The sequence below is a fragment of the Salvelinus fontinalis genome, chromosome 15 (genome assembly GCF_029448725.1).
Source record: "Salvelinus fontinalis isolate EN_2023a chromosome 15, ASM2944872v1, whole genome shotgun sequence".
NCBI lineage: Eukaryota > Metazoa > Chordata > Actinopteri > Salmoniformes > Salmonidae > Salvelinus > Salvelinus fontinalis.
In genome coordinates this window covers 14453650-14480142 of record NC_074679.1, presented here as the reverse complement: position 1 = coordinate 14480142, position 26493 = coordinate 14453650, and the positions used below count along the sequence as shown (strand labels likewise).

Sequence of the window (26493 nt, the reverse complement as noted above, 5' to 3'; positions counted from 1 at the left end):
AGCCAAATGCTGCATCTTTTTATTGGGGAATAGGCTAAGCTAGTTAGCAAATGGAAAAGAATGCTCTGTTGCATGGAATGGGCCCCCCCAGCTCCCCCTTCCCTCCTCTGTATATTTCCTGTTTGGTGTACTGCCCGTTTGTGTTTGTTTCTGTGGTTGGAAATGCCACACTTTGACCCCGAATGATGTAACTTCCTGTCTTAGCACTAAGATCGAGAAGGAGAAGAAGGAGCATGCGCGGCAGCACGGCATGATCCGCACTGTGATCAGCGGGTCGGAGATAGCAGAGGAGATGGAGAAGGAGAGGAGGTTCTTCCAGCTGCAGATGTGTGAGGTGGGTAAGGAAAGTGGTGGAGCTCAGGCCTGGGTTGTCAGATTGGTGGAGCTCAGGCCTGGGTTGCCAGATTGAGTCAAGTCCAGAGATGTAGTAGTGGGTTTGCTGACATTGTGAAATTCTGTCTCGCAGTATCTTCTTAAAGTGAATGAGATCAAGATCAAGAAAGGGGTGGATCTACTCCAGAATCTCATCAAATATTTCCATGCACAGTGCAAGTAAGTCCTGAAGTCATTGAAAGTTTGTATTTGACCAAATGCTCACCTCGTGGGGAAAACGGCTGATGTAGATTTGTCTCTCTCTTTAGTTTCTTTCAGGACGGGCTGAAAGCAGTAGACAACCTCAAACCCTCCATAGAGAAGCTAGCCACAGACTTACATACGGTGAGTTCCTCAAGACTACTGTTGACATCTTTATGGGTATGTAAGAACTTGCTTTTCCTGTTGAATTCCTCAAAAGTATGCTGTGTGACTTTGTATGACACCTGTGACCTTTGTATGAGCTGTGTATGACCTTGCTGTGACCTCTCCAGATAAAGCAGGCCCAGGACGAGGAGAGGAAGCAACTCACTCAGCTACGGGACGTTCTCAAGTCAGCGCTGCAGGTGGAGCAGAAGGAGGTAACACCCATAGACTTAGACAGCTCTAGGGCCTATAGCTGTTTTAGCATGAGCAACGCCACTGAGGACTTCCACCATTTTGAAGTAGTCAACTGGGTGTGACTTCCTATGGGTTAAGGAAGGATCACATAATTCCATCCAGGTCATCAAAAGAGATCAGCCAATCAATTATACTCCAATTATGTTCCCTCAAAGCTGCGAGCGCACAGTAGCCCCGAGGCTGCCGCGCAGAAAAATAAGCCCACAGGGAAATGCACCAGATTATACTCATCTTTCGAGAACAGTGGTCACCAACCGGTTTATCGCGATCGACTGGTCGATCTCCGAGGCATTCCTAGCGATGATAAAGCCTTGTGTTTCTATTTATTTTTTTATTCGCCCCGGACTGTTGGCGGTAGGTGCATCCGATTCAGCTGCGCTGCTCGCCGGGTAGGCAAACTGGCCATTTTGAGGGAACATTGCTCCTGAGCAAACCTCCATAGCTACAGGTGGCTATAAATACAAACCTTGGCTTTATACCTGTTCAGACGACACACTCCTGGTGGCAGTATGCACCATATCTGTTTGTTTACCGACTCGTAGAAGAAGAATTGGACTACTTCAAAATGGAGAAAGGCGCTGCCCATGCCGCTGTCACAGATGCAAAGGAACCCCCTCTATCAACCTTTAATGGTAACACCCACCAATGACACACATACAGTACACACACACACGGCAACACTCTACTGGCCTAGTCTTTTCCCTGTCACAAGCCCACTACTGGCCTAGTCTTTTCACTGTCACAAGCCCACTACTGGCCTAGTCTTTTCACTGTCACAAGCCCAAGTCCTCTACTGGCCTAGTCTTTTCACTGTCACAAGCCAAAGTTAGACATCCACTAATATAGCTGTCTGTATCTCATCTAGGGATTCATTTAGGTGTTCTAAGCCCCCTTCACTCCCTGTCAACTTTAGCAAGCTCATTGAAAGGAACCCATTAATGGTATATTGTGCACTCTTACGATTTGCATAATACTGTCTTTTACCGGATGCTTTTTTCCAAAGTGACTTTTAGTTACCACATGTACTTGTATACTTCCTGGCTTTAGCTATTATGTGGAGAACTAGGCTACTGTCTGTTTTATCTGTCTGTTCTTTACTTCACTGCTTCCGCCTCTTTGTGAACCAAGTCTAGGAGAGTAAGTTTATCTTCTTCACCTCCTTTCTGTGCTTGTCTATCTGGTTGTGGTGTTTTGTCAAGCATTTCCAATAGAGAGAGTTGGTGGGGGGGGGGGGCCTGAAAAGCAAAGGTTCTCTCTGTACTTATGAAATAGTTGTTTTCCTTTTAAATTGTTGACGACGGTAACAGTACATTCAGAACCCTGAAGACTTTCTTTTCGAATATCTTCCAAAGGTCTTTGCCTTGGCCCCTCCCCCTCTCGGCTCTGTGACGAGGTGATGTCACTAGTGCATGACCCCAGGGCTCTGCTTGTCTTATGTACATAGTGTAGCAGTATCTCAATAGTCTAAAGATGCTCCCCTTCCTTGTCTCCTCTTTTCACCTGCACTAAAAGCAGTGGATGGGTGAAAGCACATGCCGCAGCCAGCATCCCGAGCCGACATATTCTCCTATCCTGTAATTTTCAGATTAGAGATAACAAAGGAAAGGTACAAGGAGAGGAAGCCACTGTAGACAATTGAGATGCACCACACCCAAACTCACTGGCTGAGGTGTCTTGTGCCTACTGTACATAGATCCTTATATATATATGTGTGTGTGTGTGTGTGTGTGTGTGTGTGTGTGTGTGTGTGTGTGTGTGTGTGTGTGTGTGTGTGTGTGTGTGTGTGTGTGTGTGTGTGTGTGTGTGTGTGTGCGCTGGTATTGTTGAAGGAGTCCCAGGTGAGACAGAGCGCCACCTACAGTTTGCACCAGCCTCAGGGCAACAAGGAGCATGGTACCGAGCGCTGTGGGAACCTCTACAAGAAGAGTGACGGGTCAGTTTCTCGTTTTCTTCTGTTAAACATGTAGCATCTTCAAAAAACATTAAAAGAACCAAATATAAGGTCAGACCGAACAAACACACACACAAAGTTCTCTCAGGTAATTAGGGGCGAACGTGCATAAAGATGGTAGAATTCAGATATGACGTCATTATTTTAATACTATCCACTTTAAACTATGGCTTGCAATATGGTTCAGTGTGCCAATAAATCAGTTTTTCAAATCCCGGCGTCTTGAAGCAAAAATGTTGGTCATGTATACTCTGCTCATGACCATACACAAAAAGAGTAACAGAGAGCAATGTACAATACGGCAAACTTAACAAAACAAGGAATTTGTGGTAAGTTTATGGGGGCCGCCATCTTTATGGACCTATCTTATTGCTGATACAGCATGTAAGGAAATCGATATTCCATGTTATTTTTATGGTTGAGCTTCTCCCCGGAGACATGAATACACTGCCCAGACTGTACTTCATTACTTATGCATGTACATATTAATGAGCACTGGTGTGGTTGACGTTAATAATTCATTAGCCATGTCTGTTCAGTTATAATGTGGATTCATGTCGAGTTTAGTGTGTCACACTGGCACTGGGGTGTTATGTCGGTGTGTGTCACAATATGTCGTGTGCCCCTCCCCACCTCCCTAGGTTAAGGAAAGTGTGGCAGAAGAGAAAGTGTTCAGTAAAGAACGGATACCTTACCATATCACATGGGACGGTGAGTAATGTGCCGACACGCACACGGACACATACGCACACACAGAGGGCAAGACAACCTAGTCCTAGCCAGTTAGCATTCATTTAAAGTAGGCTAACGGCACTAGCCTGTTCTCTTAATGGAGATGAAGCACTCAATCTCACTCATTCTGTCGAATCAGACTGTTCACTGGTTGTCAAACATCTCAGGCATCAGACATGCCCAAAATTGAGCACATTGGATTCATTTAGCTAAAATAGTGGTAGCTTTAGTATTAGAATCACTCAACACCTCAAAGAATGTTATACACTACATGACCAAAAGTATGTGGACACCTGTCGAACATCTCATTCCAAAATCATGGGCATTAATATGGAGTTGGTCCCCCCTTTGCTGCTATAACAGCCTCCACTCCTCACTTTCCACTAGATGTTGGAACATTGCTGCAGGGACTTGCTTCCATTCAGCCACAAGTGCATTAGTCAGGTTAGGCGATAGGGCCTTGCTCGCAGTCAGCGTTCCAATTCATCCCAAAGGTGTCCAATGGGGTTGAGGTCAGGGCTCTGTGCAGGCCAGTCAAGTTCTTCCACACTGATCTCAACAAACCATTTCTGTATGGACCTCGCTTTCTGCACGAGGCATTGTCAAGCTGAAACAGGAAGGGGCTTGTAGAATGTGATTGTATGCTGTAGTGTTAAGATTTCCCTTCACTGGAACTAAGGGGCCTAGCCCGAACCACAAAAAACAGCCTCAGACCATTAAACCAGACCACCAAACTTTACCCTTGGTACTATGCATTGGGGCAGGTAGCGTTCTGGCATCCACCAATCCCAGATTCCTCTGTTGGACTGCCAGATGGTGAAGCGTGATTCATCACTCCAGAAAACGTCCAAAGGCGGCAAGCTTTACACCACTCCAGCCAACACATTGCGCATGGTGATCTTAGGCTTGTGTGCGGTTGCTCGGCCATTGAAACCAATTTCATGAAGCTCCCGACGAACAGTTTTTGTGCTGACATTGCTTCCAGAGGCAGTGTAGAACTCGGTAGTGAGTGTTGCATCTGAGGACAGACAATTTTTACGCGCTTCAGCACTCGGCGGTCCTGTTCTGTGAGTTTGTGTGGCCTACCACTTCGCAGCTGAGCCGTTGTTGCTCCTAGATGTTTCCACTTCACAATAACAGCACTTACAGTTGACCGGGGAAGCTCTAGCAGGGCAGAGCTTTGACAAATGAACTTGTTGGAAAGGTGGCATCCTATGACAGTGCCACGTTGAAAGTCACTGAGCTTTTCAGTAAGGCCATTCTACTGCCAATGTTTGTCTATGGAGATTGCATGGTTGTGTGCTCAATTTTACACACCTGTCATCAACGGGTGTGGCTGAAATAGACAAATTCACTAATTTGAAAAGGTGTCCACATACTTTTGTATATTTAGTGTATATATCCTGGATATCCCAAATCACACCCTATTCCCTAGATAGTGCCATACTATTGACCAGGGCTCTGGTGCCGTTTGGGACACAGGCCTTGTGTCAGGCTAGCCCACTGAGTGACTTTACAAGCACCAGGGACTCACCGGTCTATTGATTTCCTCTACTCTGCTTTCGCTAAAGCAGGCTCTACTTCACTAGATTTACTCTCTCTCTCGCTCTCTCTCACTTCATCGCTGTCTTAAGTCATCTTCCTCTCTCTCTCTCGCTCTCTCTCTCTCGCTCTCCCTCTTTCAAAAGGCACACACATACACAAACACGCCAGGTTGAGGGAGGGGAAGGAATCAAGGTTGGTTTTGAAGCACCCTGAGCACAAACCGTGGCCGGGTTTCATCCACCACTGCAGAGCACCACCGTCAAGGAGGGACTCCTCAACAGACAGGCCCATGCTAACAGACCTTAACACGGGGGGAAATATTCCTTATGAAAACTTCATAAGAGAGCCTCAATGTTATGTTCTAATAACTAAGCGCGCAGAGCAATGTAGTGTTCTGTTGTAATAACTGAGGGGGAGGTAGTGTTATGTTGTAGTAACAGAGGGAGAGGTAGTGTTATTTCATGTTCTAATAACTAAGCGCGCAGAGCAATGTAGTGTTCTGTTGTAATAACTGAGGGGGAGGTAGTGTTATGTTGTAGTAACAGAGGGAGAGGTAGTGTTATTTCATGTTGTAATAACTAAAGGGGAAGGGCAATGGGGTGTTCTGTTGTAATAACTGAGGGGGAGGTAGTGTTATGTTGTAATAACAGAGGGAGAGGTAGTGTTATTTCATGTTGTAATAACTAAAGGGGAAGGGCAATGGGGTGTTATGTTGTAATAACTGAGGGGGAGGTAGTGTTATGTTGTAGTAACAGAGGGAGAGGTAGTGTTATTTTATGTTGTAATAACTGAAGGGGAAGGGCAATGGGGTGTTATGTTGTAATAACTAAGGGGGAACGGGGATGTCGCTATGCTGAATCACAGGTAGACCTGTATGTGATTGCGATGCATTTTTAGGCATTATAATATGCTTAGTTTCATAGTATATGATTTATAATGTGAGTTCATGTAGGCTAAATGGATTAATTGGGTAAATTGACACTGGGTGAAGCTTTGTTACATTGCTAGTCCTAACAGGTATTTTTGGTGTGGCAGGGTGTAGTTTCCTTCATGCTTTCTGTTTGCTGATTCTGATGTTCTTCTTTCCTGTCCTCCTCCTCCTCTCTCTCTCCTCCCCCCTCCCTCCCCTTCAGACAAACCGACCGCCGGCAAAACTCAACCTCCTCACCTGCCAGGTGAAACACAACCCAGAGGAGAAGAAGAGCTTTGACCTCATCTCACGTAGGTTTACTCTGCCTTTTACCCCCTCTTTTCCCTCTGTGTGTTATAGGAATACCTCTACAAATGGACCCTGCTGGGTTCTCACAGGGCCTGGCCTGCACACTGCGGTACCGAACCTTGTGTTCTCAGAGGGCCTGCCCTGCGCACTGCGGTGCCTCATAGGCCGGGATTTGGAGTCACATAGGGCGGTGCACAATTGGCCCAGCATCGTCCGGGTTTGGCCAGTGTAGGCCGTCATTGTAAATAAGAATTTGTTCTTAACGGACTTGCCTAGTTAAATAAAGGTTAAATTAAAAAAAATATATATATAATTTGTAAATTTGATAAAGGAAATGCAGGCTTATAGACATTGAGGAACAAGACGGGATGCTGTGTTGGAAAGAATGACAGTGCTCGTTATTGAGTAGAGAGAAATCTACTGCAGGAAAACAAGTGCAGGGAGGAAACTCACAGAAAAAGGCAAAGTGGTCGTCAATAGGGCTCTATATGAAAGGAAATCGCAGCTATTCTGTGGAATGAGGGCATGAAGGAGAATCAATACTTTGTGCCTCAACACGACCCTCTCCGAATCTGCAGCCTTTTAAGAGTTTCATCCACGTTCCTTTGTTCCCTGTATTCTCACGTAATCTCATGTAACCAAGGGAAATGGAGCTAAAATTAGTATTTATTCTTCCCCCATTCACCCTCTTCTTCCTCCATTCACCCTCTTCTTTCTTCAGTCAGGTTTTGGGGATATACGTTGAGTGTAGCTGAGGGGTGACTTCATCCTTTCGTAAACACTGGGCCAAGATGACTGCTGATGTCAGGCTGTCACCCTGCTGTCAATGGGAAGCAGCGCAACACAACACTATGACTATGAAAGGGCTTACTCTGGTGTGGTGGAAACAGAGAGATTCTGCTCTCCTTTCTGAGTGCGGAGTTGGCCTTCTGTAGGGGGGGGGGGGGTCAGGAGAGAGCAGTCAGGTTGGAGAATAATTGAAGAGTACACAATATGACTTTCACAAGTTTCATACTTTCTATGTGCAGTGCAGTATGGGACGTTTGGTAAATCAACCTCTGTCTTGAGTAGATTCCACATGACTTCAAATCCCAACCTCTGTGTCCTCCTATATTGTCCTATTGGTTGCTGTGTTAGCTCTAGGTATTTTACTGTACTGTATGTAGTTGACAGCTGTGAAAGAGTTTCCTGTTTCTTATTTAGGCCTGGTACACACAGGCTTGTCAGCCGGGTGTTGGGATGGGCTCTTAAGGGAATTGCTCTCCGTTCTTACATTTTCTTATCTTTGATTAATTTCTTATTCCACTATGTCTCTGACCCAGCCACTGCTCTCTCCCTCTCGCTCTCTCCCTCTCGCTCTCTCCCTCTCTCTCTCTCCCTCTCGCTCTCTCGCTCTCTCTCTCTCGCTCTCTCTCTCAGATGACAGAACGTATCACTTTCAGACAGAGGATGACCCAGAATGTCAGATGTAAGTCTGTGTTCCTTCCTTTTTGTGAAGTGTGTCCTGTTATCCCTGATGCATCTTTCCACACACAGGTTTCTTTGGCCTCACCCAATCTTTACACACACACACACACACTCTATCACACACACATACTCCCACACTCCCCCTCCACCTGTGTGCTGTGTGTTTTCAGATGGATCTCTGTGCTGCAGAACAGTAAGGAGGAAGCGTTGAATAATGCTTTTAAGGGAGACCAGCACGTTGGGGAGAACAACATCGTCCAGGAGCTGACCAAGGCCATCCTGGGAGAGGTCAAGAGGATGACTGGCAACGATGTCTGCTGTGACTGCAAAGCGCCCAGTGAGTGACCGGGAGAAACACACGTTAATACATGCACACACATTGGACATACACACACCACTCATCATTTTAGTGCACAAAACCACCTTTGTTTAATTCAATATAACTGTTGTACATTTATAAAGGCTGTAATAAGGAGCCATGAGCTATTATAAATAATTATAGCAAGTGTTATTTAATGTGCTAGAGGTCACTTTAATTAAATTATTAATTATACAGGTTATTCACAGACACTGTTACCAAAGTATTCAGGTCAAGTTTATTGAACAACTCTATGCAGTCACTTTACACTGACATTGTAGGGAACGAGGAATGCCCATGAGCCAGTTATTTAGGTTCGACTGCAGCCAGTCGTTAACCTGTATCAGAAATAGCTCTCCCCTCAAAGCACATGCAGGTAGTCCCTACCAAGGACACTGTGACCTACTTACATGTTCTCTATCTTCTTGTCTCTATCTTCTTGTCTCTCTCTCTCTCCTTGTCTCTCTCTCTCTCCTTCTCTCTCTCTCTCTCTCTCTCCTTGTCTCTCTCTCTCTATCTCTCTCCTTGTCTCTCTCTCTCTCTCTCTCTCCTTGTCTCTCTCTCTCTATCTCTCTCTCTCTCCTTGTCTCTCTCTCTCTCTCTCCTTGTCTCTCTCCTTGTCTCTCTCTCTCTCCTTGTCTCTCTCTCTCTTCTTGTCTCTCTCTCTCTCCTTGTCTCTCTCTCTCTCCTTGTCTCTCTCTTCTTGTCTCTCTCTCTCTCCTTGTCTCTCTGTCTCTCTCCTTGTCTCTCTCGCTCTCTCTCTCTCTCCTTGTCTCTCTGTCTCTCTCCTTGTCTCTCTCTCTCTCTCTCTCTCCTTGTCTCTCTTTCTCTCCTCCCCCTTCCTCCCAGACCCCACATGGCTCTCCACTAACCTGGGCATCCTGACGTGTATAGAGTGTTCTGGGATCCACCGGGAGTTGGGAGTCCACTACTCCAGGATTCAGTCCCTCACGCTGGACGTCCTCAGCACCTCTGAACTCTTGGTGAGAAGAATGAACAAGTCTAGCATGATAGCATCACCATTTTCACTAAGTGTCGTAGTGCTTTGCTCTGCCTTGTCTGATGGTAACTCATGCTATTCCACCACTAATGGTTAGGAGCATCTATCTGGCTGATGCACTGCAGCCATTTTGAGCCAGAACTCTCTCCACAAATCAGCTATTTGTCCACTTTCACATTATGGCATTGAAGTGCTGTGACAGTGAGAAGTTAGGTGCAGTCGTATTGGAAAGTTCAAATCATTTACACACATGTGGCTCATAAAGTGGTACCAAGACACATCCGCTTAGCTTACTTAGTAAAACCTCCTATTGGAAAACAATAGCTCGCCCATCACACTTTAGCTGATGTAAAAAATTATTTCACAGTGCAGCTGATTTACTGCTGGTAGGCAAGCACCAAGGATATCAACGCCCCTGGCCTGATTCTACTGAACTCTCCTTCCTCTGCTGCGCTCCATTGGGATAGATAGACATTACAGGATAACAGAGGCTTGAAGCTGCTTCCACCTTGCATGTTTCACATTTTAGCTGGCTTTTTAATATCAATTTGGTGCAATTTATTGCCCATGAATCATTTGGGGCTGATATGTTTTTGTTGCTAATTTAAGATGATTTCCCTTGGTAAGACGCCAGCGTTTCACATTATTTGGCCACAAGGAGATGGGTGGAAACGAACGGATGCAGTGTTTCCCCTCTCTCTCACACAAACACACACACACACACACACACACACACACACACACACACACACACACTCCATTGATTTAAGCATTTGTTGAAGTGGCAGAGCAGAAGAAATGGAGCTTGAAATAAATATGTACAGTAAAAACTGTAGAACCCTCTTTTAGGAGGTTCATTTGTACTTTTATGTCCTCTGTTCTCTGGTAAGCTCTAAACTGTGTGTGTGTTTTACCACGCAGCTGGCCAAGAACGTGGGGAATGCAGGCTTTAACGACATCATGGAGGCGTGTCTATCTGCGGAAGATGTGGTCAAACCCAACCCTGCCAGTGACATGTAAGTTCTCTCTCTCTCTCTGTTTTTCTCCATCCCTCTAGTTCTCATAGTTTTTTTCTGTCTCTTTCCTCAAACGTATACACTCTATCCTCTCCTTCTCTCATCAGTCTTTTTCATTTTCTATCCCCCTGTCTTCCTCCATCTCTCTCTTTCTCTGTCTTGCCTTCTCACCATCTCTCTCTCCCTCTCTCTCTCTCTCTCGCTCTCAGTGCCGCTCTCGCTCTCGCTCTCTCTCTCTCTCTCTCTCTCTCCCCTTCCCACCACCTCTCCATCTCTCCCTCTATCTCTTTCTCGCTCTCAGTGCCGCTCTCTCTCTCTCTCCCTCTCGCTCTCTCTGTCTCCCCTTCCCACCACGTCTCCATCTCTCTCTCTCTAATCCCTCTTCTGGCTGGTGAGAGGTGTTTGAGCCCCCCAGCCCACTTCTCAGGATGCCGTTACAATTGCCCTCCCAATGAAAATGACTGTAGGAGCAGATGGGCCCGTGACCTTACAGTGACCTATTGGAAACATGTCACCACAAAGACACTCATAATCATTTATTATGAACGAAGCAAGCAGGACGGGATCCCTAACTGAAAACATTTTAATTCAACAAGCCTTAGAAAAAATGCATTCTGTTGTACAACACAAGTCAAATTGAGCACACACATAAGATATGTAATTTATCCCTCTTTAGATGTATTGAGTTCTAACTCCCACTTGGTGTACCCATTTGAATGGTCTCTCTCTGGTACAGGCAAGCCCGTAAGGACTTCATCACAGCCAAGTACACAGAGAAGCGTTTCGCCAGAAGGAAGTGTCCAGACGGGGTGTCCAAGCTGCACACGCTCTGTGACGCAGTCAAGTCCCGGGACATCTTCTCTCTGATTCAGGTGTATGCTGAGGGAGTGGATCTGATGGAGCCCATCCCCCTGGCCAACGGACATGTGAGTCTACATGTCCTTCCTAACACACCATTACCTGTCACACTAGCATGCTGGCGCGGATCTTTTCGGACATTGTTCTTTCCAGGCTATCACAGTACGTCCCGGCTCGAGTCAATCCCAACTGTCTCGAATCAATCCCAACTGTAACCAACACATTTTTGCTAGGATGGGGAGGGGTGGTTTTGTTTATTAACATTTGTCCAACTGTAGTGGAATTAAAATGGCTGTATTTTAGTTCATACTCTTCTGTGGGCTGTGAAAAACAACTTCTCCTGGCAGTGTAAATGCTTTGTATAATACAATAATCATCACTCACTACAAACATCTGGCTCTTATTCAGGGCTACTACGGCTACTACTGCCAATAGCAAAGCAGACTATCAAAAGGGAGCATATGTACAAATTTTGATCGAAGTCCCAGTGTTTCTGTGATGTCAGCTCCTCCATTTTGGCTCTGGTGCCTGTTGTGTCGCTGAGGTGTCAACATGGCCATTTTGGATCTTGTGTGTGTGGTTACAGGAACAAGGTGAAACGGCCCTTCACCTAGCGGTCAGATTAGTGGACAGGACCTCGCTCCATATCGTTGACTTCCTCACTCAAAACAGGTAAGGGAATAAAGGAAAACGTCAATAAGCTATTTGTAAAAACATGATTGTCATTTGGCCATACATAACCATGCCATGACCAGTACCTGCTAATGTTAGCTTATTTTATTCACTTTTATTCATTTAGAAAATATAAAATTGATAGAATAACAAGATACAATATAAGTACATAACATTAGACAATAACAAACATCACAGCCATCATAAACAATTCATTAATTTAAAACAATTGCACACCTCGGTGAACTCCTTTATCATCAGGGTGTTAAACTGCCCTAGTGGCACCAGGGAATCCAAATGTAATGATTCCAAAATTTTGGAGCCGGATTTATCTAGTTCGGTGGAGAACTGGGGAGCCTTGAGTTAACCAACCCTGTGAACAGGTTTAGTAACTCAGGTTTTTATACTTTAACAACAAAGTTAGGTAAGTCGAAAGCTTGTATAGTAGAGCTTTGTTAACAAAAATGGAATAGTGAAGTGATCTACGGTACTTTTAATGAGGACCAGCCAACCTTTTGATACAGGATGCAGTGGTCAGTATTAAAAATGTCACCTATGATAAAGCTGGTAGACGGCATCCAAAGGTTTAAGAGAAGTGGCTGCTACAGTCTGGTAAATGGTGTCACCATAGACAGTTGACACACAACTAAAACAATGAATTAAGCCCTTTCTACTGGTTTCTCCTCCACCTCTCACTGGTTGCCTCCTCCGTCTCCTCTCCCCATAGTATGAACCTGGACAAGCAGACAGCCAAAGGCAGTACAGCCTTACACTACTGCTGTCTGACTGACAACATGGAGTGCCTCAAACTGCTCCTGCGCGGCAAGGCCTCAATTGACATAGGTAAGAGACCATCACATCACTCCTCTTTTGGGGAAAGACTGGTTTGGAAACAGCTTTGACACAAAATGTTAGTGAAGACTTTGTTTATTGTTGTCAAGTGTCTACCAATAAACTGATTTATGATGAAATTCATAGCTACAGAAATTATAACTTTGAAGAAAACAAATGATGAAGACACACATGCATACAAACACCAAGGTTCCTCCACACGGATGTATTTCTTAGTCACGTTTTTTGGGAATCGTTCCCAGAGGGCCCTGATTTGCCAAAAGACCTGGACACACCACTTTCTCACAACAGACCAATCTCTCTGACCTCAAACAAACTGACCCATGATAACACAGAGAAAAAGAAACCGCGAGACAGAGACTGTTAAGTTTGTGAATCCTGCTAATTATCAGTCTCCAGCAACACAGTTAACAAAGTAACAGGGGGGCCATGGTCTGTTGACCGGAATGTGTTTATGTGCCACGGAATCACGTTGTTTCAGTCCACCAAGTATCACAGCCTATCTTGCTCTGTAGTTTAGGGAGACAGAGAGGGGAGAGTGTGTTGTGACACACATGGCTGTTGACAAAAACGTGGCTTGGCTCTGCTTAGCTGCAGTAGGCACCTCCTGGCAGCCTAAATGTATGCTAGCATTGCGTTGACAGGTTGGTGAATTGGGTGTAGATAACGTCATAATTCATGCTGTCGTGGCCTAGTGGTGCTAACTGTGTCGCGGGTTACTTGTCAGTGCTCGGCTATGAGGTGTTGATTTCCAGGGCAGTGTGAAGAGAACACAAGGGCTGTGTCTGAATACCCATACTAGCGTCCTAAATAGTAGGTAGTTTGAGTATGCAAAAAAAATTGTATGTGACATTTTGAAAATTGAGTATGCTTTAAATGCCCTGATATCATACTCATTTCGACTTCTCATGTAGTATGAATGTAGTGTACATATTTCAGGAATTTCACTCCCACAATACATTCAAACCGGATAAAAGGACATCTTCGATATTTGACAGTTCTCTGAAAGTAATCAAACAATTAATTGAAGATTGTAAAGGAGACAAGCGAAAAGTCTCCTGCAGTGTTCAAATGTACGTTTTTTGTTGTTGTCCTTAAAATGACACGCACACGGCGATTTAATGGCTCAACTATTTAATTGTACATTTTTGACAAGAGATGGTCATTTGCAGCCTGACGCATCTTTACAGTAGACACCATAACATGATGCAACCACCACCACGCTTGAAAATATTAAGTGGTACTCAGTGATGTGTTGTGCTGTATTTTCCCCAAACATAACGCTTCGTATTCAAGACGTAAAGTTTATTTCTTTGCCATATTTTGTGCAGTTTTACTTTAGTGCCTTGTTGCAAACTGGATGCATGTTTTGGAATATTTGTATTCTGTCCTTCTCTTGACTCTGTCATTTAGGTTAGTATTGTGGAGCAACTACAATGTTGTTGATCCATCCTCAGTTTTCTCCTATCACAGCCATTAAACTCAGTAACTGTTGTAAAGGGACCTTCCAGATTGTATGTGTGGGGTAGAGAGATGAGGTAATAATTCAAAAATCATGATAAACGCTATTATTGTACATAGAGAGTCCATGTAACTTATTATGTGACTTGTGACATTATGACACATTTTTACTCCTGAACTTATTTAGGCCATAACAAAGTTTGACTCAAGACATTTTTAGCTTTTCATTTTTTATTAATTTGTAAAAATAAAAAACATAATTCCACTTTGGCGTAATGGGGTATTGGGTGTAGGCCAGTGGCACAACATCTCAAAGTCAGGATGTGCGAGGACTTTCTGGAGGCACTGTATCAATGGATGATCAATTAATAGACCAAAATGATGTCCTCCTCTAGCTAGTGAGTCTGGGGAGACGCCGCTGGACATCGCGAAGAGACTGAAGCACCTGCAGTGTGAGGAGCTGGTGAGTGCTGTGTGTGCGTTTATGTGAATTCTTTAGCAAGATAGTCACTGACTCCTATCTTTTAGCTTTGTATGAGCCATTGATCTCTCTATCTCTGTGTGTGTGTGTGTGTGTGTGTGTGTGTGTGTGTGTGTGTGTGTGTGTGTGTGTGTGTGTGTGTGTGTGTAGCTGAACATGGCGCTGGCGGGGAAATTCAACGCCCATGTGCACGTAGAGTACGAATGGCGTCTGCACCATGAAGACATGGACGAGAGTGATGAGGACCTGGATGACAAGGTGAGGGTGAGGACCCTCTTCAGATTATACACACAGTTACACACCATGAACTCACCACACACATACACATAATAATATATACACATACATAACACACACACCATGATGACCTTTTTATAACTTTTGACCCCTGACCTCTCATTGGCCCTTCAGCCCAGCCCCCATCGGAGAGAGGAGCGCCCTGCCAGCTGCTACACCCCTGGCCCCAACTCCCACCTCCATCCCAGCCCGGCCTCCCTGGCACGGGACAAGCAGCGTGGTGGGTACATGCCCAACCTAGTCACCAACGAGACCTATGGTGCCATCCTCAACGCCAGCCCTCCTGCGCCAGGGGGGCCTTCCATGACCTCTGCACCCCCTCTGCCCCCAAGAAACATAGGTACTTTATTTTTCCTTTTTAAAATGTTATAGCAAGGTGGATGTGGCATACAGTTATTCATTTGTGGATAGACTATGTAAAAGAAATTACGCTAGATTTTAGTTCTGGGTTAACCAAAATTAGCATACATTAGATGTTTGTCCATATAGAGCTGTAATTTCTTCGGCAAAACTTTCAGAATTCTATGAACCAGTTTAGTTTGTTCAGTGAATCCGTCTAAATGCTATTTGAGCACGGATTTAGATTAAAAATGTTTAAAAAGTGCTCCTGATTTGAAGTTGATAAACGTGATCCATATCAAATGACCCGTCAAGCTCTTTTCAACCCACATTCACCTCTCATCCTTGCCATTTTTGGAGAATGATATTTATAATACATGCCCAATGGGTTCAGTTCAAATACAGGGAAACCTCATTTGGCCACATATCTGTCATCTACTGTAGATGCCTTCTCTAATTAATGCATTGTTCCATGGGGACTTGTGTGATTCGTGTAGCGCTCTGACCTATTTGAAGGGCAGAGAGGGTTCTGGGTAGGGAGCAGGGACCATCGCATTGGCGGCTGCTGGGTGAGCTAGTGAGCTACTTTTCGTGAAAGTTCTCAAAGTGCACTCCATAACCCATACTGAAAATAGCCTTTCCTATCACTGGGAAGCAATTTGAACTCAATCTGGTTCATGCTCATTGAAAACGGTAGAAAACATTCCACCTTGCTAAACAATTTGTTTCAATTCAACTTACTTACTTTACATTCAAAGCACATGTCGTCTTTACTTACTTACTTAGGCCCGTTACCACACGAGGAGCATAACCCCTCAACAACTCCTCTCCAGTGAACTTGACTTTGGGTATTCTTTTCAATTTAATTCCAGGATTAGACAGTCTTTCTGTGTTCTGCTTCAGTGTCACACCTCAATCAATCAAATGTATTTTATGAAGCCCTTTTTTCATCAGCAGTTGTCACAAAATGCTTTATATACACTCATTGGCCAGTTTATTAGGTACACCCATCTAGTACTGGGTCAGAGTGCCCTTTGCCTCCAGAACATCCTGAATTCTTCGGGACATGAAAACATTGCTCAATTGATGTCAAGGGACCATAACGTATGCCAGGAAAACATTCCCCACACCATTACACCACTGCCATCAGCCTGTACCATTGACACCAGGCAGGATGGGTCCTTGGACTCATGTTGCTTACGCCAAATCGTGTCTCTGGCATCAGCATGACGCAACAGGAAACGTGATTCGTCGGGCCAGGTGATGTTTTTCCACTCCTAAATTGTCTACTGGAGGCACTTCTCCTTGTTTTTAGGTGATGAGAGTGGAACCCGGTGTGGTAATCTGCTGCAATAGCCCATCCGTGACAAGGAACGACTAGTTATGCGCTCTGCACACCACTGTTGTACTCCACCGTAATCTGCCTGTTTCGGGAAACCCTAACACTGTTGTACGTGAAAAGCCCAGGAGGCCGGACGTTTCTAAGATACTGGAACCGACGCGCCTAGCACCGACCATCATACCACACTCAAAGTTTCTTAGGTCACTTGTTTTGCCCATTCTAATATTCAATCGAACAGTACCTGAATGCCTCGATGCCTGTCCGCCTGCTTTATATAGCAAGTCATGGTCACATGACTCACTGTCTGTAGGAGTAAACCATTTTTGGGAATGGGGTGGTTAACCTAATCAACTGGCCACTGAGTGTATTCACAGCCGAAAACCCTGAAGAGCAAGCAATGCACGTCTTCAGGAACCAGCTTTCCCCCTCCTCTCTCCTCCCTCCTCCAGTCCAGATGCCAGGTCTGTGTGGGATGGTCCAGTCATCAAGGTCCTCTGGGTGGAAATCTGGCTCGATAGACCTGGGGGGCCGACAGAGGTCCTCCTCAGACCCCCCCAACATGCACCTCCCGGTACCCCCCATGCGGGTCACCTCAACCACTGGTAGGCACCCCTCACCTCCTAGGTCTCATTGTCTGAACACATCATGGTTAAAGGGAAAGGGAATTTAAAAATGGTTTATAGGTTTTCTTACCCTGTAAGCAGTCTACAGACAAGGAATGACAGACATCCATGCTTTAGTTTTGTTTACCTTGCCGCTGTTTCAAATGAGAACTTGTTTGCATTTGTGGCACAAATCCAATTGTACTTTTATTATCATCTTTGCGTTTCATATCCAAATACCCCAAAAGTTCAAGTATTGTGGTGGCAGCATCATGTTAATCGGTATGCTTGTCAGCAGCAGGGACTGGGGAGTTTATCAGGATCAAAATAGATATGAAAGGAGCTAAGCCCGGGTAAAAAGTAAGAGGAGAAATCCACCGTAGGCTTCTGAAAGCCCTGGGATAGTTTTATGACAAAGACACACCAGAATGGCTTTCCATGTGTTCCTGAATGGTCCAGTCTCAGTCCTGAAATCTGCTTGTTAATCTTAAACATGGTTTGGATATTGCTGTAAATTTAACTTGTATCAATTCTGTTGTAATCCGATTGGTTTAAAATGCATCCAAAGACTAATGTTGCTAAAGCAAAAGTAGCAGCGGACACTGACAGAAATACGCCCTGTTTCAATAAGAGAAAGAGATGGGTAACTTCTCTCTCTGTCTCCCTAGGTCTTGCTCCTCCCCCCGTGGTCAAGACAGTGAGTGTGATGGATGCTATGAACCAGCAGTCCAAACCAGGGACCGGACATGGCCACAGCAGAGCCCCACCACCCAAGTCTCCATCTGGGTGAGCATATACACACACACTGCCTGAGGCAGCATGTTTTGCTTCGATGAACACAAAGAAATATTACTTTTGGAGAAAAACACCAATAGGTTTTCTAGTTTACCACTACATTAATTCCAAGCTGAGCTCCTAAAAGACAGAGCTCCTCATCAACATGGTTCTACTCAGTCTCCCATAGGTCTGAGTTGTGACTGTCAAAGGGAAATGCGCTGTCATGGGGAAATGCGCTGTCATGGGGAAATGCGCTGTCATGGGTAAATGCGCTGTCATGGGGAAATGCACTGTCATGTGGAAATGCCCTGTGGGGTAAATGTGTTAATTTAAGCACATGATAAGCAGCAGCTGACTACTGTTTGTGGTTTTCAGCAACGCCAAAAGCTTCAGCAAAGGACCGACTCGAACGGGGTCCATCGAAAGACCAGGTGGGTGTAAAAAATAAAATACAAATAAATTACCAGTCAAAAGTGTGGACACACCTACTCATTCAAGGGTTTTTCTTTATTTTTAGTATTTTATACATTGTAGAATAACAGTGAAGACATCAAAACTATGAAATAACACATGGAATCATGTAGTAACCAAAAAAGTGTTAAACAAATCAAAATAGATTTTATATTTGAGATTCTTCAAATAGCCACCCTTTGCCTTAATGACAGCTTTGCACATTCTTCGCATTCTCTTAACCAGCTTCACCTGGAATGCTTTTCCTTGACTCTGCAGTCTAACTTATCCCAAACCATCTCAATTGGGTTGAGGTTGGGTGATTGTGGAGGCCAGGTCATCTGATGCAGCACTCATCACTCTCCTTCTTGGTCAAATAGCCCTTACACAGCCTGGAGGTGTGTTGGGTCATTGTCCTGTTGAAAAACAAATGATAGTCCCACAAAGCGCAAACCAGATGGGATGGCGTATCGCTGCAGAATGCTGTGGTAGCCATGCTGGTTAAGTGTGCCTTGAATTCTAAATAAATAACATGCAGTGTCACCAGCAAAGCACCCCCACAACATCACACCTCTTCCATGCTTCACGGTGGGAACCACACATGCGGAGATCATCAGTTCACCTACTCTGCGTCTCACAAAGACACGGTGGTTGGAACCAAAAATCTCCAATTTGGACTCCTCACACCAAAGGACAGATTTCCACCGGTCTTATGTCCATTGCTCGTGTTTCTTGGCCCAAGCAAGTCTCTTCTTATTATTGGTGTCCTTTAGTAGTGGTTTCTTTGCAGCAATTTGACCACGAAGGCCTGATTCTCCTCTGAACAGTTGATGTTGAGATGTATCTGTTATTTGAACTCTGAAGCATTTATTTGGCCTGTAATTTCTGAGGCTTATAACTCTAACGAACTTATCCTCTGCAGCGGAGGTAACTCTGGGTCTTCCTTTCCTGTGGCGGTCCTCGTGAGCCAGTTTCATCATAGCGCTTGATGGTTTTTGCGACTGCATTTGAAGACACTTTCAAAGTTCTTGACATTTTCTGCATTGACTGACCTTCATGTCTTTAAAGTAATGATGGACTGTTTCTTTTTGCTTATTTGAGCTGTTCTTGCCATAATATTGACGGGTTGGGATTTCTAAACTGTAAATATTGTTAATCATCAGTTTTACTAGAGACATGAGGGGTGCCATAGTCTAGGGTCTACATCACAAGTGAATGGTTATCTGTAGGAGGAATGGTTATGCTGGATGTAATTAAGCTTGGAATGTACTTCGTGGAGGGAAGATAGTCACATGTGGCAGGCACTGATAAGGATGGAGAGATGTGGATTAGTGATGAAGGGGGTCGAGGTCAGGTCACGTTAAGGGAGAAGGAACAGTTTATTGCCCGCATCACTTAATTTCCTGCCTAGCAATAGAGATGTAATGTTTAGAGTATAGAAGGACGTCACCAAAATTGGGGTATATATACTACCACTGGTGGAAATATGTCTGTCTGTTCAGCTGTTCCATCGTTTGGGTGAATAAACTTGGTTGGAGCTTTCATAGTGTCCGTCAATTTCTTACTCTGATATTTACAACCTAACACTATGGATTGGTCTTTTACCAAATAGGGCTATCTTCTGTATACCACCCCTACCTTGTCACAACACAACTGTGGGTCAGTTCCAGCCTGTTGCAGTTTGTGTGGAACAGTTTTGTTTTCACAACGATGTAATTTCCTCTTCCTCCTTCAGCTAAGGAAGTGCCGGGATGCCGCCAGAACTCGATAGGTCAATCGCTGCCTCCGGCCCCCATGCCTAGGAAGACCTATCCGGTGAGTTCCTTCCTCCTACCTACCGTTGACCTTATGGTTGTTTGTCCTGTTCTGTATCTGATCTTGTGTTTCAGTTGGTCTGATTGTCCCTGTCGCTCTGTGCATTTGAATATCATCATCTTTAACAGTTTTCTCTGTGGTTTCCTTCGTATGCACACCACTACTAAGAGGGAGGGAAACTTTGAAGTGTGTGCTTGTTCCTGATACCTCTGCGGTCAATGGCTACCCTCCTTACCCAGTCAGATGCTTACTATGTCCTGTGTCAGTGGTTCACTATTCAACCCTCCAGCAGTCACTATGGAAGAGGGTGTCAAACATACCAAAGAAGTGGCAGATACAGGAGATCCTCCTGTTGAAAGACAGCATCTGTCTGTAGAACACGCTGTATACTTGCCTGTCTGCATTTAATTAGAATTACTAGAATGGGAAAAGCCCCTCAGACCACAGCAATTTGACATCATGGTTCCATTCAATGTGGCCACCAGCCCACCTGTCACGGAAGGTTGACTTGAATGGGAATGTTCGTTCTAGTAATGATATTTCTATGCCTGTCTGTCTCTCTTCATATTGAACCTGTTTTTCAGAAGCAGAGGCCCAAGCGAGTAAAGGCCATCTATAACTGTCTGGCAGACAACCCAGACGAGCTGACTTTCTCTGAGGGGGAGGTGATCGTGGTGGACGGGGAGGAGGACCAGGAGTGGTGGGTGAGTATCTGTCTCTCTCTCTCTCTCTCTCTCTCTCTCTGTGTGTGTGTGAGAGAATCACCTCTAGATCAGGCTCCTGGACACGCTCACTTTCTGAAAGTGTTTGTGTGTGTAGTAACTGGGTCGGCATGGCTACTGCATATGAATTTGTGTGTAGGGATTTAGAAACTGGAGAGGGTGAGAGTGGGTGTGTGTTTGTGTCATCATTCACACGCAGTAAGAGTCGTCCGGGCCAGTTATGGTCCAAATCGGGTCCTTTCCAAATTCCAAGAGCGGCCAATGAGCATGTGTCAGAAACCATGGTGGCGTCAGCAGTAGAAAGCCATGACCTCATTCTGGCCAAATCTCTGTCTCTCTCAATTCAATTCAAGGGCTTTATTGGCATGGGAAACATATGTTAACATTGCCAAAGAAAGTGAAATAAATAATAAACAAAAGTGAAATAAACAATAGAAATTAACAGTAAACATTACACTCACAGAAGTTCCAAAAGAATAAAGACATTTCAAATGACATATATCTCTCTCTCCCCTACCTTCCTCCTACCCCCGCCTGCCTTCCTTCCTCTGAGAAGTCTGTTGTCTGAATACAGGCCAGCTGCAACTGTTGTCTGTATACAGGCCAGCTGCAACTGTTGTCTGTATACAGGCCAGCTGCAACTGTTGTCTGAATACAGGCCAGCTGCAACTGTTGTCTGAATACAGGCCAGCTGCAACTGTTGTCTGAATACAGGCCAGCTGCAACTGTTGTCTGAATACAGGCCAGCTGCAACTGTTGTCTGAATACAGGCCAGCTGCAACTGTTGTCTGTATACAGGCCAGCTGCAACTGTTGTCTGAATACAGGCCAGCTGCAACTGTTGTCTGAATACAGGCCAGCTGCAACTGTTGTCTGAATACAGGCCAGCTGCAACTGTTGTCTGAATACAGGCCAGCTGCAACTGTTGTCTGAATACAGGCCAGCTGCAACTGTTGTCTGTATACAGGCCAGCTGCAACTGTTGTCTGAATACAGGCCAGCTGCAACTGTTGTCTGAATACAGGCCAGCTGCAACTGTTGTCTGAATACAGGCCAGCTGCAACTGTTGTCTGAATACAGGCCAGCTGCAACTGTTGTCTGAATACAGGCCAGCTGCAACTGTTGTCTGAATACAGGCCAGCTGCAACTTGTTTTTCCCAAAGCCACCTCTGCAAACATGACCATATTTAGTCACTTGTATATGGGACTCTTTATATGGGACGGACTCTTTGCAGTCAGCATGCCAATTTCACGGTCCCTCAAAACTTGAGACATTTGTTTTTTGTGACAAAACTGCACATTTATGAGTGGCCTGTTGTTGTCCCCAGCCCAAGGTGCACCCGTGTAATGATCATGCTGTTTAATCAGCTTCTTGATATGCCACACCTGTCAGGTGGATGGATCACCTTGGCAAAGGAGAAATGCTCACTAACAGGGTTTTGAACAAATCTGTGCAAACAATTTGAGAGAAATAAGCTTTTTGTGCATATGGAACATTTCTGTAATTTTATTTCAGCTCATGAAACATGGGACCAACACTTTACATGTTGTTTGTATTCTTGTTTGGTATAAAAGGTGGTAGTAGAAGTCCACAGAGGTGAATGTCTGTGTTGAAAGTCCACTGGGCTCATGCTGCAGTTAAAAACACTGTAGTTATGCTTCATCTCTCAATCTATATGCAAACTAGTGAGTGTTTACTAACACAAGTGTGTTTTTCCCCCTGTTATCAGTGTGTGATGTTGTACATCTCTCCTGTTCTCTCCCAGCTGGGCCACATTGAAGGAGAGCCAATGAGGAGGGGGGCTTTCCCCGTCACATTCATACACTTCATCATGGACTGAAGGTCAAAGGTCAACACAGGCACTGATCTGGGATGGAAACCTCCACCTCCCCACGTCTGCTGGTTTGTGGGACGAAATCATCATGTTCATCATCAAGCTTGTGCCTGCGCTAACACTACAGAAGAATCAAGTGTCGCTGCCCAATGTTTTGGCTGGACAGTCTGGGGGGTTGCCATGACAACATACACACCCTTCACTCCGGGAATGTTACGTGACATCATATCACTGCTCATTAGACCAAGCCCGCAGATGCTCTTGAGGAAACTGTGTTTAGACTTCTGACACCATCTGACATTTTAAATAACAATGATTGTAATGAGTGTTCACAACATTAAGAGGATTATTGACCAAATGAAGGTTCTGTTCATAAGTTTCACTTGTTTTCCTCTGTGTGAATTGTACAGAAAGTTATTTAAAAACAACTGATAGAGGGGACTACACACAGTAATGTGGATCTTTAGGATTTCTTTCACTTATCGTTAATGTGAATATAGTCGTTGTGCTTACATTCCACCTCCTTGCATGGTTAAAGGGTGAAGTTTGAAGTTTTTTTACGCATAATTGCTTAGTAGTCAAAGACATGTAAACTTGTTAGGACTTCCAATGTTGGAGGAAAAACTTAATTCAAAATGGTGCTAACCCAGGAATATGCTAGGAGCCCTCACGTAGGGATGATCCACTGTCCCCATCTCAAGACAGCCTGTAACGTGGTAACGGGGTTGACGTGGGACAGCCTGTAACGTGGTAACAACAGGGGGTTGATGTGGGACAGCCTGTAACGTGGTAACAACAGGGGGTTGACGTGGGACAGCCTGTAACCTGGTAACAACAGGGGGTTGACGTGTGACAGCCTGTAACGTGGTAACAACAGGGGGTTGACGTGGGACAGCCTGTAACGTGGTAACAACAGGGGGTTGACGTGGGACAGCCTGTAACCTGGTAACAACAGGGGGTTGATGTGGGACAGCCTGTAACCTGGTAACAACAGGGGGTTGATGTGGGACAGCCTGTAACGTGATAACAACAGGGGGTTGATGTGGGACAGCCTGTAACGTGGTAACAACAGGGGGTTGACGTGGGACAGCCTGTAACGTGGGAACAACAGGGGGTTGACGTGGGACAGCCTGTAACGTGGTAACAACAGGGGGGTTGACGTGTGACAGCCTGTAACGTGGTGACAACAGGGGGTTGATGTGGGACAGCCTGTAACGTGGTAACAACAGGGGGTTGATGTGGGACAGCCTGTAACGTGGTAACAACAGGGGGTTGACGTGGGACAGCCTGTAACGTGGTAACAACAGGGGGGTTGACGTGTGACAGCCTGTAACCTGGTAACAACAGGGGGTTGATGTGGGACAGCCTGTAACGTGGTAACAACAGGGGGTTGATGTGGGACAGCCTGTAACGTGGTAACAGGGGGTTGATGTGGGACAGCCTGTAACGTGGTAACAACAGGGGGTTGATGTGGGACAGCCTGTAACCTGGTAACAACAGGGGGTTGATGTGGGACAGCCTGTAACCTGGTAACAACAGGGGGTTGATGTGGGACAGCCTGTAATGTGGTAACAACAGGGGGTTGATGTGGGACAGCCTGTAACGTGGTAACAACAGGGGGTTGATGTGGGACAGCCTGTAAAGTGCTAACAACAGGGGGTTGATGTGGGACAGCCTGTAACGTGGTAACAACAGGGGGTTGATGTGGGACAGCCTGTAACGTGGTAACAACAGGGGGTTAACGTGGGACAGCCTGTAACGTGGTAACAACAGGGGGTTAACGTGGGACAGCCTGTAACGTGGTAACAACAGGGGGTTGACGTGGGACAGCCTGTAACGTGGTAACAACAGGGGGTTGACGTGGGACAGCCTGTAACGTGGTAACAGGGGGGTTGACGTGTGACAGCCTGTAACGTGGTAACAACAGGGGGTTGATGTGGGACAGCCTGTAACGTGGTAACAACAGGGGGTTGATGTGGGACAGCCTGTAACCTGGTAACAACAGGGGGTTGATGTGGGACAGCCTGTAACGTGGTAACAACAGGGGGTTGACGTGGGACAGCCTGTAACGTGGTAACAACAGGGGGTTGACGTGGGACAGCCTGTAACCTGGTAACAACAGGGGGTTGATGTGGGACAGCCTGTAACCTGGTAACAACAGGGGGTTGATGTGGGACAGCCTGTAACGTGATAACAACAGGGGGTTGATGTGGGACAGCCTGTAACGTGGTAACAACAGGGGGTTGACGTGGGACAGCCTGTAACGTGGGAACAACAGGGGGTTGACGTGGGACAGCCTGTAACGTGGTAACAACAGGGGGGTTGACGTGTGACAGCCTGTAACCTGGTAACAACAGGGGGTTGATGTGGGACAGCCTGTAACGTGGTAACAACAGGGGGTTGATGTGGGACAGCCTGTAACGTGGTAACAACAGGGGGTTGATGTGGGACAGCCTGTAACGTGGTAACAACAGGGGGTTGATGTGGGACAGCCTGTAACCTGGTAACAACAGGGGGTTGATGTGGGACAGCCTGTAACCTGGTAACAACAGGGGGTTGATGTGGGACAGCCTGTAACGTGATAACAACAGGGGGTTGATGTGGGACAGCCTGTAACGTGGTAACAACAGGGGGTTGACGTGGGACAGCCTGTAACGTGGGAACAACAGGGGGTTGACGTGGGACAGCCTGTAACGTGGTAACAACAGGGGGGTTGACGTGTGACAGCCTGTAACGTGGTGACAACAGGGGGTTGATGTGGGACAGCCTGTAACGTGGTAACAACAGGGGGTTGATGTGGGACAGCCTGTAACGTGGTAACAACAGGGGGTTGACGTGGGACAGCCTGTAACGTGGTAACAACAGGGGGGTTGACGTGTGACAGCCTGTAACCTGGTAACAACAGGGGGTTGATGTGGGACAGCCTGTAACGTGGTAACAACAGGGGGTTGATGTGGGACAGCCTGTAACGTGGTAACAGGGGGTTGATGTGGGACAGCCTGTAACGTGGTAACAACAGGGGGTTGATGTGGGACAGCCTGTAACCTGGTAACAACAGGGGGTTGATGTGGGACAGCCTGTAACCTGGTAACAACAGGGGGTTGATGTGGGACAGCCTGTAATGTGGTAACAACAGGGGGTTGATGTGGGACAGCCTGTAACGTGGTAACAACAGGGGGTTGATGTGGGACAGCCTGTAAAGTGCTAACAACAGGGGGTTGATGTGGGACAGCCTGTAACGTGGTAACAACAGGGGGTTGATGTGGGACAGCCTGTAACGTGGTAACAACAGGGGGTTAACGTGGGACAGCCTGTAACGTGGTAACAACAGGGGGTTAACGTGGGACAGCCTGTAACGTGGTAACAACAGGGGGTTGACGTGGGACAGCCTGTAACGTGGTAACAACAGGGGGTTGACGTGGGACAGCCTGTAACGTGGTAACAGGGGGGTTGACGTGTGACAGCCTGTAACGTGGTAACAACAGGGGGTTGATGTGGGACAGCCTGTAACGTGGTAACAACAGGGGGTTGATGTGGGACAGCCTGTAACCTGGTAACAACAGGGGGTTGATGTGGGACAGCCTGTAACGTGGTAACAACAGGGGGTTGACGTGGGACAGCCTGTAACGTGGTAACAACAGGGGGTTGACGTGGGACAACCTGTAACCTGGTAACAACAGGGGGTTGATGTGGGACAGCCTGTAACCTGGT

General features: G+C 45.9%; 1 protein-coding gene across 13 annotated transcripts in view; it reads left to right on the top strand.

Annotated features, from left to right (window-relative positions):
* Nucleotides 1-24147, top strand: part of LOC129811458 (arf-GAP with SH3 domain, ANK repeat and PH domain-containing protein 2-like) — a 107557-nt gene extending 83410 nt beyond the window's left edge. For 2 of the 13 annotated variants that reach the window (XM_055862771.1, XM_055862781.1), the window contains 23 exons: nucleotides 205-334; nucleotides 467-552; nucleotides 642-717; nucleotides 867-953; nucleotides 2823-2926; nucleotides 3586-3655; nucleotides 6355-6442; nucleotides 7860-7908; nucleotides 8078-8244; nucleotides 9115-9248; nucleotides 10187-10281; nucleotides 11018-11207; nucleotides 11726-11811; nucleotides 12539-12654; nucleotides 14520-14587; nucleotides 14756-14869; nucleotides 15017-15242; nucleotides 16958-17185; nucleotides 17854-17971; nucleotides 18338-18393; nucleotides 20148-20227; nucleotides 20812-20931; nucleotides 22714-24147. In XM_055862771.1, the coding sequence (XP_055718746.1) occupies nucleotides 205-334; nucleotides 467-552; nucleotides 642-717; nucleotides 867-953; nucleotides 2823-2926; nucleotides 3586-3655; nucleotides 6355-6442; nucleotides 7860-7908; nucleotides 8078-8244; nucleotides 9115-9248; nucleotides 10187-10281; nucleotides 11018-11207; nucleotides 11726-11811; nucleotides 12539-12654; nucleotides 14520-14587; nucleotides 14756-14869; nucleotides 15017-15242; nucleotides 16958-17185; nucleotides 17854-17971; nucleotides 18338-18393; nucleotides 20148-20227; nucleotides 20812-20931; nucleotides 22714-22788 (2563 nt within the window). In that variant the 3' untranslated portion in view covers nucleotides 22789-24147. The remainder of the gene's footprint in view (nucleotides 1-204; nucleotides 335-466; nucleotides 553-641; nucleotides 718-866; nucleotides 954-2822; nucleotides 2927-3585; nucleotides 3656-6354; nucleotides 6443-7859; nucleotides 7909-8077; nucleotides 8245-9114; nucleotides 9249-10186; nucleotides 10282-11017; nucleotides 11208-11725; nucleotides 11812-12538; nucleotides 12655-14519; nucleotides 14588-14755; nucleotides 14870-15016; nucleotides 15243-16957; nucleotides 17186-17853; nucleotides 17972-18337; nucleotides 18394-20147; nucleotides 20228-20811; nucleotides 20932-22713) is intronic. The other 11 variants (XM_055862774.1, XM_055862777.1, XM_055862775.1 and 8 more) reach the window with 10 other exon arrangements.
* Nucleotides 24148-26493: the final 2346 nt, after the last annotated feature.